The sequence below is a fragment of the Bidens hawaiensis genome, unplaced genomic scaffold, assembly GCF_021521415.1.
Source record: "Bidens hawaiensis isolate Kalapana, Puna unplaced genomic scaffold, B.hawaiensis_p1.1 tig00016758_1, whole genome shotgun sequence".
NCBI lineage: Eukaryota > Viridiplantae > Streptophyta > Magnoliopsida > Asterales > Asteraceae > Bidens > Bidens hawaiensis.
The window spans coordinates 36,612-51,358 of NW_027492542.1; the positions used below are offsets into that span (position 1 = coordinate 36,612).

Genomic DNA, 14,747 nt, shown 5'->3' on the forward strand with positions numbered 1-14,747 from the left:
TCACTATCAGCCGCTGCCTACCCACCAACCACCAGTATGGCACGTGCGTAGCCCACAGTTGGTAGAAAAGGAATATTATACAGCTGGTTGTACCTGCTTGGAAACCTACCTTCGGCTATAAATACTCCAACACCTTGGAACGGTATCATTATCTTATCTTATACCATATCATATCTTATCTTATCTGCTCTAGCTATTTCTCTTAATATACACTTATATTCAGAGCAATCTAGTCTGATTCTTACGCCGGAGGGTGGTCACAAGGAGGTACCCCCCCTTCTCAGTGACGAGCTCACGGTGTCTGTTTTGCAGGTCATCAGAAGAATAACCATTTTTGCCGGACCTAACCCTCGTTGGAAACATCTACTTGACCCCAAGATTATCCGTAATCAGCCGGGGTTACTTAGTGTTTCTTCACCTTGATTATATTAAAATAAAGAATAACGTACAAATCGTAGCACATACAATATTCTCTTTTGGACATCAGCCCATCAAGTGACCTAAGCCATTAACTTAACAACATATTCTGTGGATCTTCTTGTAACAAGTTTAACCGTTTCCACGTATTTAACGCTTCAGGTCTAATTTGAAACCCCATCGTAGACAGGAACCCCAACAACCAAGTAAAGCCGCTTCTGAGACAAACGCCAAAAGTCAAACCAACGACCTCTTTTAGAAAAACCAATTGTGCCATCACTAAGTTAAAAAGACGTAAGCCATTAACTTAACCTTATCGAAGAACATTTTAATAGTAACAAGATTTTAACCGTCATTAGTTATATGACGCTTCAGGTGCAACTTAAAACCTTCCATAGGTGAAAGACTCAACAAACGAGTAAACCGTCCCTAACATAGACTCCGCGACTCGGACCAACAAGAACAATGGTGGTAGAGCCTAGAAGGAGAGCGTGGCGACGTAAGCCATTAAGTAAGCTACAAACAAATATACATCGGCCCACACGAAGCTCCTTTAGAAAGTGGCACGTCATCCATGTAGTGCGTGTGTCACAAAAGACAAAATGAGGTCCAGGTTCAATGAACCTTAAAGACCGCCCCTCACCTTTGATCATCCGTAGTTTCTTCTCTCTCTGTTTATAATACATATACATTTCATCACTTGTATTCCATTCTCAATTTTAATTGGAAACGATCTACGGCGGTGATTGTGAAGGCATTGAATAATGCAGAACCTTCACCTTTACCTTTACCTTTACAAAAGAGGAATGATTCAATCGTTCCTTCTGCTGCCACTGTCTTTGTTCCTGCTGCTGCTGCTGCTGGTATGTATTATTAATTTATTGTTATTTTTCTAGGGCTTTCAATTTAGGATAAATGTGTTAATTGAGTTTTTTCATGTCATAGCAATTTGAAATTTAACTAAAGCTTCAAAATTTACGACGGGTTCTTTTGACTTGCAAGAGCTTTCGAGCACATTTTTCTAAAGATCCAGAGAGAGTAGTTTTTACACGCGGGCCCGGCTCATTTATTATTTATAAATTGATTTATATATATATTTTAATTAATTTTATATAATTTGAGAAAAATCTTTTTAAGTCAAAAGCTCGGCTTGAGCTTGTGTAGTAGAGCCAAAGTTCAGCTCGAGCTTGTCTGTGTAGTGTGAAATTAAAACATACAAGTCCAAAGGAGTAAAACTTAAAATATGGTCCAAGCCTAAACGACCTTCCTATACAAGACTCGAGCTCAAGCTCGATAACTAAATGATTTTTATTGTCGTTTCAATCCAAGCTCAGCTTGGCTCGTTTGCACCCCTAGTTTATATTTTAAAGTTCATACCTAGTGCTTGATTGAAGTGATATGGAGATTTGTAGCTTATAAAGCTTTCAACTACAATAAATGACTTGTATGTTGTGTGTTAATTATACAGATGTAGTGGACAAATCAATAGTTGCTGAGGACATTGAGAAACTGGCTCAGGATCTTGAGAAGGCTTCTCCACTTGAAATTATGGATAAAGCCCTTGAAAAATATGGGAATGATATTGCTATAGCTTTCAGGTAATATAATAATCTAACACTACAACTTCTGTTAACACATGATTTACAACTACCTAATATATGTTGGAATACAATTTTAACATCCCAAAATTGGTTCTTGATTGCAGTGGTGCTGAAGATGTTGCTTTGATAGAGTATGCTCACTTGACCGGACGCCCGTTCAGGGTTTTTAGCCTTGACACCGGGCGGTTGAACCCGGAAACTTACAAGTTTTTTGATACGGTTGAGAAACATTATGGCATTCGAATCGAGTACATGTTCCCTGGCGCGGTTGAAGTGCAGGCTTTGGTTAGAACCAAGGGTTTGTTCTCGTTTTATGAAGACGGTCATCAAGAATGCTGCCGTGTGCGAAAGGTGCGACCTTTGAGGCGGGCCTTGAAGGGTTTGCGGGCTTGGATCACGGGCCAAAGAAAAGACCAATCTCCCGGGACTAGATCCGAAGTTCCGGTGGTTCAAGTGGACCCGGTTTTTGAAGGGATGGATGGTGGTTCGGGTAGTTTGGTGAAGTGGAACCCTGTTGCAAATGTAGCAGGTAATGATATATGGAACTTCCTCCGAACCATGGAGGTACCGGTTAACTCGTTGCATGCTCAAGGGTACATCTCGATAGGGTGTGAGCCGTGCACGAGGGCGGTGTTGCCCGGTCAGCACGAGAGGGAAGGGCGATGGTGGTGGGAGGATGCCAAAGCTAAAGAATGTGGATTGCATAAAGGAAACCTCAAGGAGGAAAATGTTAATGGAAATGGAAATGATTCGGTAAATGGAAACGCGAGTTCTGATATCTTTGAGAGCCAGAACATTGTGAACTTGAGCCGAGCGGGGATTGAAAACCTTTTGAAGATGGAAGACCAAAAAGACGGTTGGATGGTGGTTCTTTACGCACCGTGGTGCCCGTTCTGTCAGGCAATGGAAGCGTCGTATGTGGAATTGGCGGATAAGTTAGCCGGAAGTGGTGTGAAGATTGGGAAGTTTAGAGCGGATGGTGATCAGAAGACGTTTGCACAACAAGAGTTGCAGCTCGGGAGCTTCCCGACTATCCTTTTCTTCCCGAAGCACTCGTCGAGGCCTATTAAGTATCCGTCGGAGAAGAGGGATGTCGACTCGTTGGTGGCTTTCATCAACGCCCTTAGATGATGAAGAAAAGACTAAAAGAGTGTTTGTTGTTTATGCTTTTGAGAGCTTGCAGCTTAATGCACAGTTTTGGTTCTAGTCATTGTATAATATCGTGTAGTGTTTTGTTTTTTCCTGTTTTCTAGTCCTGGTTTTGGTCTTGTCAGCTTGATGAGTAAAAATATAAAATAAATATTGTAACATTTTGTAGGCATTTTTTCCTCTCATACGCTCCTTCCTTTCTATATTTTTATTTTAAAATGTTTTAGATACCAAGCCTAATTTTAAATCTTAATTTATAAAAATAATTTCATAAGATGCGAAGTAAAAGAAATGGTATACAAATTAACATATGAATCATATTAACTGTATAAAAGATATAAATCCAAAAATAGGATATAACATTCTACATTTGTATTTAACTATTTATTTCATTTTCAATGTTATGATCTTTATTTATTTCTTAAATTTGATTATTCTGATTTTGTAAATACATAGTTAACTTTTTAAAGTACCAAAACTTTTATAAACGATATGAGACTTTTTCTGTAGCTTTTTTTGGCAAAAGATATTACATAAAACAAGTTTTTTTTTAGCATCACACAAGTAAAATCTTTATTCTTTAAATGCTCATAAAACCATAATAAATCTGAATAAAATCAAATAAAATATTTATATTCTTTTAGAATAGTAGAAAATATGGTTTTTATTGTGCATTAAATATTCCTACCAAACTTTAAACCACCATTAAAGACTTAAAGTACCCATTATTTTACACAGATGATTTTGCATCATCCTCAAATCCAAGAAAAAGGAAGGAACAAAGTGCAAAGAGCCAAAGCTCCAAAAGTGTGGGCACTACCATTGAGGGCATAATAGTCATTTAAATATATATCTTAACTTCAATTGCTCTAGATCTCACTAGTCAAAACTACTCTCAAAGATTTCTTGCCCAACTTCATACTGTCTTGTTCCTGTGCCTTATAGAACATGAAAGTTGCAGACCTCAAACTTCTCTTTAATGGCTGTTCTTAGACTCCTTGCTCTCTTTCTCATCTTCTTCCTCATCTCCACTGCTGCATTACCAGGTAAAAAGCTCAATTTTTATCACAGATTTCATAAACCATGTCAGTAAATACAGTTTCTTGAGCACAAAGTTCAAGAAAGCTACCAAAATTACAAACACACATCAAAAATCACATTTTTTTCACTTTCTTGTTTACTAATTCAACAACCCCACTTGAAAAGATTTGATTTTTATTCAAGTCATGATGAAAATAGTCAAACCAATGTCAAGAAAGCTACCAAAATTACAAACCCACCTCAAAAATCACATTTTTTTCACTTTTTATGCACTAATTCAAGAACCCCACTTGAAAAGATTTGATTTTTACTGAGTTAATGGTGAAAAAAGTCAAAACCTAATGTTAATTTTCTTGAATACTTTGCAGAGGTTAAGGTACAAGAAGCAAAAGATGAACCATTTGTGGGAGTTAACATAGGTACAGATATAACAAACTTACTCCCCCCTGCACAATTAGTTTCATTCCTGCAACAACAAAAGGTAACCCATATTCTCAAAGCCTTATCGAAAACCAAGATTCGGGTCATCATTTCGGTACCAAATAACCAAATTCTTGGTATTGGGTCATCCAACACCACTGCAGCCAACTGGATTAACCGGAATGTGGCTGCATTTTACCCCGATACACTCATCACCACCGTGGCGGTAGGCGATGAGGTGTTGACTACGGTCCCTTCGTTGTCTTCCATGGTAATGCCAGCTATTGAAGCACTTTACAGTGCTTTAGTGGCTTCAAATTTGCATACTCAGATCAAGATTTCGACCCCACATGCTTCGAACATTATTCTTGATCCATTCCCACCTTCTCAAGCTTATTTTAATGAAACCCTTTCGCCCGTTATAAAGCAACTGCTTCAGTTTCTTTCAAGGACTAATTCACCACTAATGATGAATATGTACCCGTACTATGTGTTTATGCAGAACAAAGGGGTTGTCCCCTTAGATAACTCATTGTTTAAGCCGTTAACACCTTCAAAAGAAATGGTGGATCCTAATACTTTGTTGCATTATACAAACGTGCTCGATGCTATGATCGATTCGGCTTATTCATCAATGAAGAATCTAAATGCTTCCGATGTTTTAGTTCTTGTTACAGAAACCGGATGGCCTTCAAAAGGTGATTCAAAGGAGCCGTATGCAACAATCGATAATGCCGACACGTATAACTCTAATTTGATTAAGCATGTTTTGGATAGAAGCGGGACCCCGCTTCATCCCGAGGTCACTTCTAGTGTTTACATATATGAATTGTTTAATGAAGATTTGAGAACGTCACCCATTTCCGAGGCGAATTGGGGGTTGTTTTATGCGAATACGACTCCCGTTTACTTGCTTCATGTGTCCGGGAGTGGCGAGTTTTTGGCGAATGATACTACAAATCAAACCTTTTGTGTTGCAATGGATGGTGTTGATGGTAAAACATTGCAAACAGCTTTGGATTGGGCTTGTGGGCCCGGAAGAGCTAACTGCTCAGAGATTCAACCAGGGGAAAGCTGTTATTCGCCTAATAATGTTAAGAATCATGCTTCTTATGCATTTGATAGTTACTATGAGAAACAAGGAAGAGCTGCAGGCTCTTGTGATTTCAAAGGTGTGGCCATAATCACCACTACTGATCCAAGTAAGTCCTTCCTTCATTGCATAATTTACATCAAACAAACGTACCTAGTAGAATCCCACTCATAGCAAAACTATCGGTAGGGTGTGTGGTGGGTGTGATGGTAGCAAACCTTACCAGCTCTAAAAACCTTTTCTTTCTTTCTATAGTGTTGTGCAAATCGGCCTAGGCGGACCCCAGGCGCCTCGATTTTGGCTAGTCTGTCAAAATGGGTCCTAGGCAGATAAAATCGGTCATAGGCGCTCAAATAAAATCGGTCCAAATCGCCTAACATGTCCATAAGCTTTTTAGTGAAATCCGGCCCAACAAATTCTGCTCAAATACACTTTTAGACCATATGTAATATAAGCTTTTAAGTACTTGATTTGCTATGTTTAAGGTTAGATGTTTGAATTTTGAACTATTTTTAAGTATTTTGTTCATATTAATGCATATATAATTATATTAATATGAAAATTACACATAAAAACTCCAATCCGATTAATCCTAGGTGGTACCGACTAGCGACATCTGCAACACTATTTATTATTATTTTTTTATTTATTTTTTATTTTTTATGTTTTTGTATGGCATATTACAGTATAGAAGTCTAGAATCATTTACATCAAACCTTGGTATGATTCATAGGATGCTTATACTGTAGAAAAACAGTTATGACTTATGAGTATGTCATCCACTTGTAAGACAAAAATGCACATACATGTTTTCTTTCTTTCTCTGACTGATGGAGTGAAAGCAGTAGAACCCACACAATAAAAATATAGCTATTAATGGTTAGATACAAATAAATCATGCAATGAAATCTGTACACTATATATGTTTTACCATTTTAGCCCTTGTAAAGAACTAGATACCATGCAGGGGCCCCATTAGTTTTTGTATCATGTTCACTGCTTGCTTTATATTATGTACTGAGTAGTGACTTGTCTTCTTGCACTGGTTTTTGTACCAACTGCAGGTCACGGGGCATGTGTATTTCCTGGAAGGTTAGCTATATTTTCTGTCATTTCCAAAAAAAAAAAACCATTTTATGTAAGATTACCATATTATCCTTTTTGTAAGATTGAGGCTGATGATGTTTGAATATGGTGCAGTAAAATAATAAGCAATAGGACCGACACGGTGGTGAACTCGACGAATGCAACAAGCGGGGTGGATGCGTTAAGGTTTGTTGGAACGAGGCCTCTTAAGGACGGTTGGGGAGTCGTTTTTGGCATCATGTTCTATTTATACATTTTGTGGTTGTCCGTTTCTTGAAGGTGCGAACTAACCTCTACTTGGAACTAAACTAAACTTTGGTGTGGACTGACTGACAACGGTTATTGTGTTTTGCAGGAAAACGACGGCAAAGATGGAGCTGAGGCTATGATTATTTTTTGGTATGGATGGATGGATGTATAATGTTGTATTTAGTCATTCATGGGAAGGAATGTAGACTGTATGTTAGCGGCGGTGTCAATGCTCATCTAAAGATGATGGTGTTGAACATCAAGTTTTCTTTCTTAATAAAAGTGTTCAATTTTGTAGCCAGCCCAATAGTTACAAGTCAAGCCACATCCTTAATAAAAAGTACCATTGATCTCGTTTCAATAATATGCAAGAATTAATAAATTGGTGAATAACTCCAAACTCTTCTTCTGCAAGTATTTGCTTCCACTTCTTAGCAAGCTCTGAGATTATATTCGTTAAAAGGAAAAAAAAAACAACATTAATTCTATTGTAAGACCAAAAAAAAAGAAAAAATTTATATTCTTACTTGCATGAAGTATTTCTTTTTGTGGACCATCTAATGCATATCCATAGGCGGCCGTGTTAATGACAGATGCAGCACATCGCCTCACTTCGGCTTCTTCAAGATCTATATATATACATATCTTACATCAGAAACATGATAAAAATACATTCTTACTTATGATAACCATAAGACACCTAACATTCTATAAAGTAAAGTATTAAGTTGCTAAAATATATCTCATGAAAAGTTTTAGAGGCCAGACAATTACCAATAGTTTCTGATGCTGATGCAGAGTTAACAAGATCGCAACTGAGATCCTTTCTACCTATTAGTTACTACTTATCATAAGTTCATAACTACCCACAAGCATGCATAAGTGAAAGATGAAAACAGATCAATATACCCCTCATCCTGGGCCTGGACCGGAGGAGGCTTCCGTATTTCTTCAACTAAATGGCCCGTCATTCGATTCGATTCTTTATTTACTAGCTTAGCTTATAAACCCCACGGGGCTTGGTAAAAAAACGTGAAACTTAACAACATCAATTATATATGCATATGTATGTTTAAAATACACTGGCAAATATATATAGATTACAAACAAACAAAAATCCGTTTCATGCCAAACGTTAGCTAGCAAGAGTATTCAACCTTTGCTAAATGATGTTAACTTTTATATACTTCCACACAAACACAGACTTCTTGGAATTTATTTGTAATTATGTATGTATCTGCAAATGCACCGTCATCGATATACATACTATTTTGATACACTTCTTGTGTGTCATCGTCTGTGTTCACTAATCAATTTTCCTTGCATATTTGTCCATTTATGAGAAATTCACTCAAAGTGATAAAAAAAAAAAGTTATCTTATTATCTTAATCTGGACAAACTGTTGGGCTTCACATTCTGGCCTGACCTTTTAGGATTTATGTGTGTTGTTTTCATCTTAAGGGATACTTGTTCGCTTTCTTTTGATAACGCGCTCACAAGGACATACTTTTGCATGCAAGCTGTTAGCTTCTTTTATTAGTTTTTATAACTATAATCTAATTTATAAAGGAAGTGTATTTTTAACGTAATAATATAATCAATATACGCAGCTTAGCAAATTGCCTGTGAAGTCTTTCGGCTTTGAGAAATTTGGTTTGCTGTTATATGTGACTGCATTGTAAAAAACAGAACACCATTACTGCTGTGTGTGTGCTTGATGTTTGACAACTAATCATGGGTGTGTGTGCTTTTGTGGATCAATGGTTTCCACATGATAGACAAGTAACATGGTCCATTGCCCATTGGCATTATCTGTTCTGTTTTGGGCAAAATGGTAAAGTTTTGTTGATGGTTTGTGTCTGTTATGTGCTCTTCTCTTTTGACTAAAACTGTGTACATGCATTAGTTTTGGGATGCCCTACTTAAGTATGTGCGCGTTTTGCGGTAATATGCATAATGCGTAATTAAAACTCGTTACAACAGTGGAACAAACATAGAAAGTTGGACGCATTATTGTAACATGTAAGCACTAATGCTTAATAATGTTTTTCTGTAAATGAATTTAAACTGAAATAGTATGCACATTGTTAACACATCTACATTTAAACAAGAGGTCACCTAAAAAAATAGATGCGCTTATTATACTATTAACAAAGTTATAGATTTAAAATACAGAGAATCGATGACATTATTTCAAACTAAAAGTCAACTCAATTAATGCATCTTTTTTTAAAAAACTTTAGAACATATTTAAATTCTCATCAATTATTAACATTTTTTCTTAATAACCATTTAATTGGTTCAACTATTATTTTTTCTTGAAAGGCAGGTTCGAATACTTATATGTGCACTTAATTGTTGTTTATTTACGTTACATGTGACATCTCTTGCAACTAATGAACTCTGACATGGTCTAAAATGCAAAGTGCAATAATTAACCGATAAAATTAGTAATTAAATGCATATGTTTTGTCGTGTCAAGTTATTTTATAAAGTGAGATAAAAGTGAGAAAGATTTATGTCCTAAAAAACCCCTTAAAAATAATAATTCAAAATATAAATCAAAAAACAAAACTTAAAAAAAAAAACCTAGTACGTGTTTTGGCCTCAATTTATTTAATTTGACATCTATTTATGTGTTATCACGTCAATTTATGCATGTTAACATCCATTTATGTATTTTGGATTCCATTTATGCATGTTCGAGTATTAAAACCTAGGTATAAAAAAATGGTTCCGGGATTTTTATACACCTCTACCTAAATGGTCTTCTTCAATCTTTGGGCTTACCAAGATTAGTTTATGTGTTGGACTTTAAAATGTTGCATGTTGGGCTATTTGTGAGGAACCTCCACAATCATTAACATGCGGTCTATGCCAATTACATCGAAGAAAAACTAGTACAAACAAATACGGTAATTTAATTCTAAGTTAAATGAAGCCAAGCCATATAATATTTTATCAAAACTGACATTTTTTATTTACACATATTTGTAAATAGAATGTAGTAGTAATTCGCTTTCCTTTTTTTAAGTTCTATATAAATTTGTAACCAAGTGCAGGTCCGTTTGTCATGATCTAAGACGTCTTTTTCCTAAAAAACAAATTAAATATATATTTCCCATTATGCATCTCAGATGATAACTCGCCAATCAAGGGGAAAAGTGGAAAACTGTCAAACTTTTAAATTTTAACCTATAATATAAACCAAATAATGAATGATTTACTTTCTTTTTTTAATGAACGACTAAATATTAAATTTTACTATAATTAAATCATTGGCCTCATATTTTTATACATTCTTTTTTAATAGCAAATTTGGTAATCTCCTAAAGTCCTCTTACTACTAGGCTAAAGCCTTGGTGGCATTGACCTCCTATTTTACATTATAATAATAATAATTACCTTGTCATCCCATCAATTATTTTTTCCTAAACTACTAAAACAAATTTAGAGTGTTCATATGTTGAGATCCTCAATTTACTGAAGTTAATTATTATTTTATTAAATGCCATGTCCATGTGTAAGTTAAATATTTATAAGATATGTAAATGTGTAGGTTAAAAAAATGATAGGATGCACACATGTGTAGGTTAAAGAAGTTATAGGATTTATGCATGCGGAGGTTAAATAACTATAGAATATACACATATGTGGCTAAAAAGTTGGTTAATGAAAATAAAAGTTGAAATATAAAGGAGGGATTTACAATTTTTAAAAGAAGACAAAAATGATAATATCTACATATGTTTCTAGTATACATTGTGTAGGGAAGGTTTCATGATAAAGAAAATAAATTAATAATTTATCATAACTGATTATTATAAGTTGTTCAAGTACTCCTTGCAGAAAGACGTGCCAAAATTTCTTTAATAGCCAAGCCTTTTTTTTTTATCTCCAACAAAACTCTATAGTAAGTATGGATGTTAACGGTCAGTTCAACTGTTTTTTATGAATTTTTTGGGTCGAACAAATGCTTATGATCTTATCACTAAACTACGATTTCTTCATAAACTAAATCTAACTTGTCAAATGACCAAAACAGTTTGGTTTTGACAGTTTAGACAAGGCTTTTTTAGCACGGAATCTACCATTAAATCTTTAAACCGTGAAAATATTAGTTTAGATTTATTTCTTATTAAATTCATATAAATCAAGTTAAATTAAATATTAGTTGATATATCAACCGGTTTAAATTTATCCAGTTACCAAACCGTAAAGCCTAAATTTTCATACTGTAAACTAATAAAGCGAACTATGAAAGTCTTAACCAGACTGAAAAGACGGATTTACTCAGCTTTAGAATGTTCAATCAACTTCTAGCATTCTTTTTTTCTATTATTATTATGAAAGCAATGAAGTCAATTTCAAAGAATCACATGCAGTTGCAAATTGCCATTAAAAGTGATAGAGGCTACAATTACAATCACCGGCGGAAATTGATTCAAAACGTGCTATGATTCCAATGCATAGTTGACTCCGTGAATTTTGAATTTTTCTCTTCATATCTATCCATTATTACACAACTAGTCCCTCTATTTTAAATATATTCACATGCTAGCTAACATGTTCATTCCTCACTTGTTTAATAGTAAAATAACTTATTGTACATTTGTACCACGGTTTTTATTTGCTTTGTCATTGAAGAGGTATGTACCCGCCTCAACACCGAGCGAGACGGGTCAACCCACAAGATATAGACAAGACGCTTGAAATCAAGACTTTATGAAGGCACAAAGCCAAAACCTACGCGCATGGCGCATATCACATATGCTCACGCATATCACATATGCTCATGCATCACATGCTCAGGCATCATATGCCCAGGCACCACACATGCTCAGGCATCACAGATGCCCAGGCACCACAGATGCCCAGGCATCACATATGCTCACGCATCACATATGCGCGTGGCGCATCAGCGCGCGGCACATATCACATGCTCTTGCATATCACATCTGCGCATGAAACATCTGCGCGTGAGAATAAAGAGAAGACCTCGCGCATCCTCAGGATTGGCGCATATCACACATGCACATAATCAACCTCGCCCTTATCCAAATCAGGATTAGGGCAACCTTGATTGTGCACGTCAGACAACCTTCCAGAAGGTATCTTTTTAAGGAATAAGAATATGCTGATGTTGACAGCTGCCAATGAAAGGTGGACAACTCAGCATAAACCATGTGCTACCACGTGATTATAACCAATGAAAAAGCACCAGGTGTCCCCAAGGACACGTGGCGTAAAGCAATTGGAGGAGGCCAGCAAGGCCCTGATTAGGTCTAAGCCCAATCAGTGGAAACCCTAGCACTATAACTACCACATCAACTCCACAAGGAGAGGATCATCCAATATCATCAGATAACACACTGAAACAGACAATAACAGAGTATTCAGCTATTAAGCAATACACTCTAAATTCCTTACTCTCACATATTATTATCTTCTCCCACAAATACTTATTCTCACACCGGAGGGTTACCCCAAAGAGGACCCCTCTGTCCCTTTTTGAGGGGTAAGTTTACGGTGCTGTTCATTTTGTAGGTGGAAGAACCCAGATCCAAGAGAAACCATCGGTGAAATAGCATAATCACACCCGAGGAAAGTAGATCGTCTACCAGTGAGTCGATCCACGTTTCTTCATTGGCGCTATCCACTGTTACAACGGCAACAAGATCTCATCAGATCTCTATAAAAAACCAATTTTCACCATGGTTTCTGGCGTTCGTAACGTTGATCAAGTTCTGGAGGATATTGAACGTGAGGATGTTAATGGGGGACAACAGTTTCTGAGGGTGCCGCGTGATTCTACGCGCACCACCAGTAACCGTCCCTTCATCACAACTCCTCATGACCAGACTGAAACTCCTCCAGACGATCTTACGTTACAAAATCTTGCCGGCGCGAAACAAAAAGGACCAATGGGTCCAGAAGATGAAACTAATGACCCCAAAGAATGGCTCAAAAACGAGCAACGGCGCCTAATGGACAAGTACAATGAGATGGTCAAACACAAAAAGACAGCCGACTTAACACAAAGGCTAGCGTTTGACAAGCAAAACGTTCATGGGACAAAAAGGGCGCGCGCGCCGGAAGATGGTCATTCCGTTCACACTGCACACACTGAGTTCAGTGATGAAGAAGTGCACAGCATGAGGAAGACGCGAGATACTCATGCAGGAGGCTCACAGCTCCGCGCGCACGTAAACATGGCGCCTGGAGCCAGAGCCGATCTGGATCTGCACGCGCCATACAGCCCACCAGTAAGAGGGCAAGTGGACGTAACCACACCATACAGGCCAGCCATCTTGGTGAAACATTCAAAGTTCACTGAGCGCATAGCGAAGGCCCCTATTCAGCACAAAACCAAGATGCCAAGTGGTTTGGGCAAATATGACGGCACAACAGATCCAGACGATTTCTTACAAGGGTTTTACAACACAGGAAACCTGGAAAGCTGGATGATGCCAACATGGTGTCACATGTTTGCCCGCTGCCTCACGGGCGCGGCGCGTGTCTGGTTCGAGAGCTTGCCGACTGGGCAAATCGATGGGTTCGAGGAACTATTGGAAAAGTTCCAAGCCCACTTCGTACAACAGCGCAGACACACGCGCGACCCTGATGACATCATGCACTGCGTGCGCAGGAATGATGAAACGATTGAAGACTACATAACTCGTTTCAATCAGGAGTCTCTTGCAATCGGAGGTATCACGGAGCAACTATTGCGCATGGCCTTTATACAGGGCGCGCGCAGTGATCAACTCCGCCGAGCTCTCGTAAGCAGAGATGGCATGCCCACCACGTGGGCCAAGTTAATGGAAGCATCGCGAGTCTTCGCGAGAAATGAAAAACAAATTGCCCAAGATAGGGCAAGAGAACGAGCGCATCAAGCTGAGTCACCGCGCAGCAACGAAAAAAGGGGCAAACAGAACTCTGTATGGTCCAGGTTGCAATCAACCAGTTTTTCTTCTGCAGAAAAGCAGGCGCAACCAAGCTCGCCCCAGCCCCAAAAAGACGTTCGTAATCGCGGGGAGGGTGACAAGAGGGAAGGCGGCAGAGATCCTAACAGACCTCTGCCAAGAATATGGACTCCCCTCACTAAAACGCCTTCACAGGTGTTAAGCACTGAGAATGTCCAATTCAAAAGCCCCAAGCCACTACACTACAAGGGACCATCAGACAGTGGCAAGTACTGTGAGTTTCACAAGTCCACAGGACACAACACTGATGCATGCCACCACTTGAAGGATGCAATTGAAAAGGATGTGAAATCAGGCAAGCTGGCTCACCTGGTGAAAAACTCAAGACCAGAAAATGAACAATCAGGAGCCTCAGCCAGCAAAAAGTACAAAAGAATCTGTGTAGCTGAGGGAGGAAGGCAAGGGCAAATATCAAGAAAGAGAAGCGCTTCTCCAAGGAGATTGGCGCGAGCAACAAGTAATCTTCCCAAGAATCAGGGGAGGCCCTTCCATCAGCAGTCCTCTTGTCATCACTACACACATTGCTCATTATGAAGTGTCAAAAGTCCTGGTGGACACTGGCAGCGAATCAGACATCATGTATGAGCAATGTTTCAGGAAACTGGATCCGGCAGACCAAGCAAGGCTTGAGATTGTGAATGCACCGATCTCTGGTGTCTCGAATGAAATCATTCATCCCCTAGGTCAAATACAATTTGAACTAA

The 14,747-nt window shown here is 38.0% G+C and overlaps 2 protein-coding genes across 3 annotated transcripts; both read left to right on the top strand.

Annotated features, from left to right (window-relative positions):
• The first annotated feature begins 1,152 nt into the window (after positions 1-1,152).
• On the top strand, positions 1,153-3,223 carry LOC143552052 (5'-adenylylsulfate reductase 3, chloroplastic). 2 transcript variants are annotated; one of them, XM_077042355.1, is made up of 3 exons: positions 1,153-1,280; positions 1,886-2,015; positions 2,123-3,223. In XM_077042355.1, the coding sequence occupies exons 2-3, from the start codon at positions 1,966-1,968 to the stop codon at positions 3,147-3,149; spliced, it is 1,077 nt and encodes a 358-aa protein (XP_076898470.1). In that variant the 5' UTR covers positions 1,153-1,280; positions 1,886-1,965; the 3' UTR covers positions 3,150-3,223. The 2 variants fall into 2 exon arrangements, with proteins under 2 accessions (XP_076898470.1, XP_076898471.1); XM_077042356.1 differs by having other exon boundaries at positions 1,228-1,280; positions 1,892-2,015.
• An 868-nt stretch (positions 3,224-4,091) lies between these two features.
• LOC143552053 (glucan endo-1,3-beta-glucosidase 1-like) lies at positions 4,092-7,087 on the top strand. Its single transcript, XM_077042357.1, has 4 exons — positions 4,092-4,213; positions 4,577-5,830; positions 6,786-6,813; positions 6,922-7,087. The coding sequence occupies exons 1-4, from the start codon at positions 4,147-4,149 to the stop codon at positions 7,082-7,084; spliced, it is 1,512 nt and encodes a 503-aa protein (XP_076898472.1). The 5' UTR covers positions 4,092-4,146; the 3' UTR covers positions 7,085-7,087.
• The last annotated feature ends 7,660 nt before the right edge of the window (positions 7,088-14,747 follow it).

Excerpts from the sequence above, each read along its gene's own strand:
- LOC143552053 (XM_077042357.1), top strand. The coding sequence starts at position 4,147 with ATGGCTGTTCTTAGACTCCTTGCTCTCTTTCTCATCTTCTTCCTCATC. Across the intron at positions 4,214-4,576 it reads CTCCACTGCTGCATTACCAG|AGGTTAAGGTACAAGAAGCA; the intron begins GTAAAAAGCTCA and ends AATACTTTGCAG. Across the intron at positions 5,831-6,785 it reads AATCACCACTACTGATCCAA|GTCACGGGGCATGTGTATTT; the intron begins GTAAGTCCTTCC and ends TACCAACTGCAG.
- LOC143552052 (XM_077042355.1), top strand. The coding sequence starts at position 1,966 with ATGGATAAAGCCCTTGAAAAATATGGGAATGATATTGCTATAGCTTTC. Across the intron at positions 2,016-2,122 it reads GATATTGCTATAGCTTTCAG|TGGTGCTGAAGATGTTGCTT; the intron begins GTAATATAATAA and ends TCTTGATTGCAG.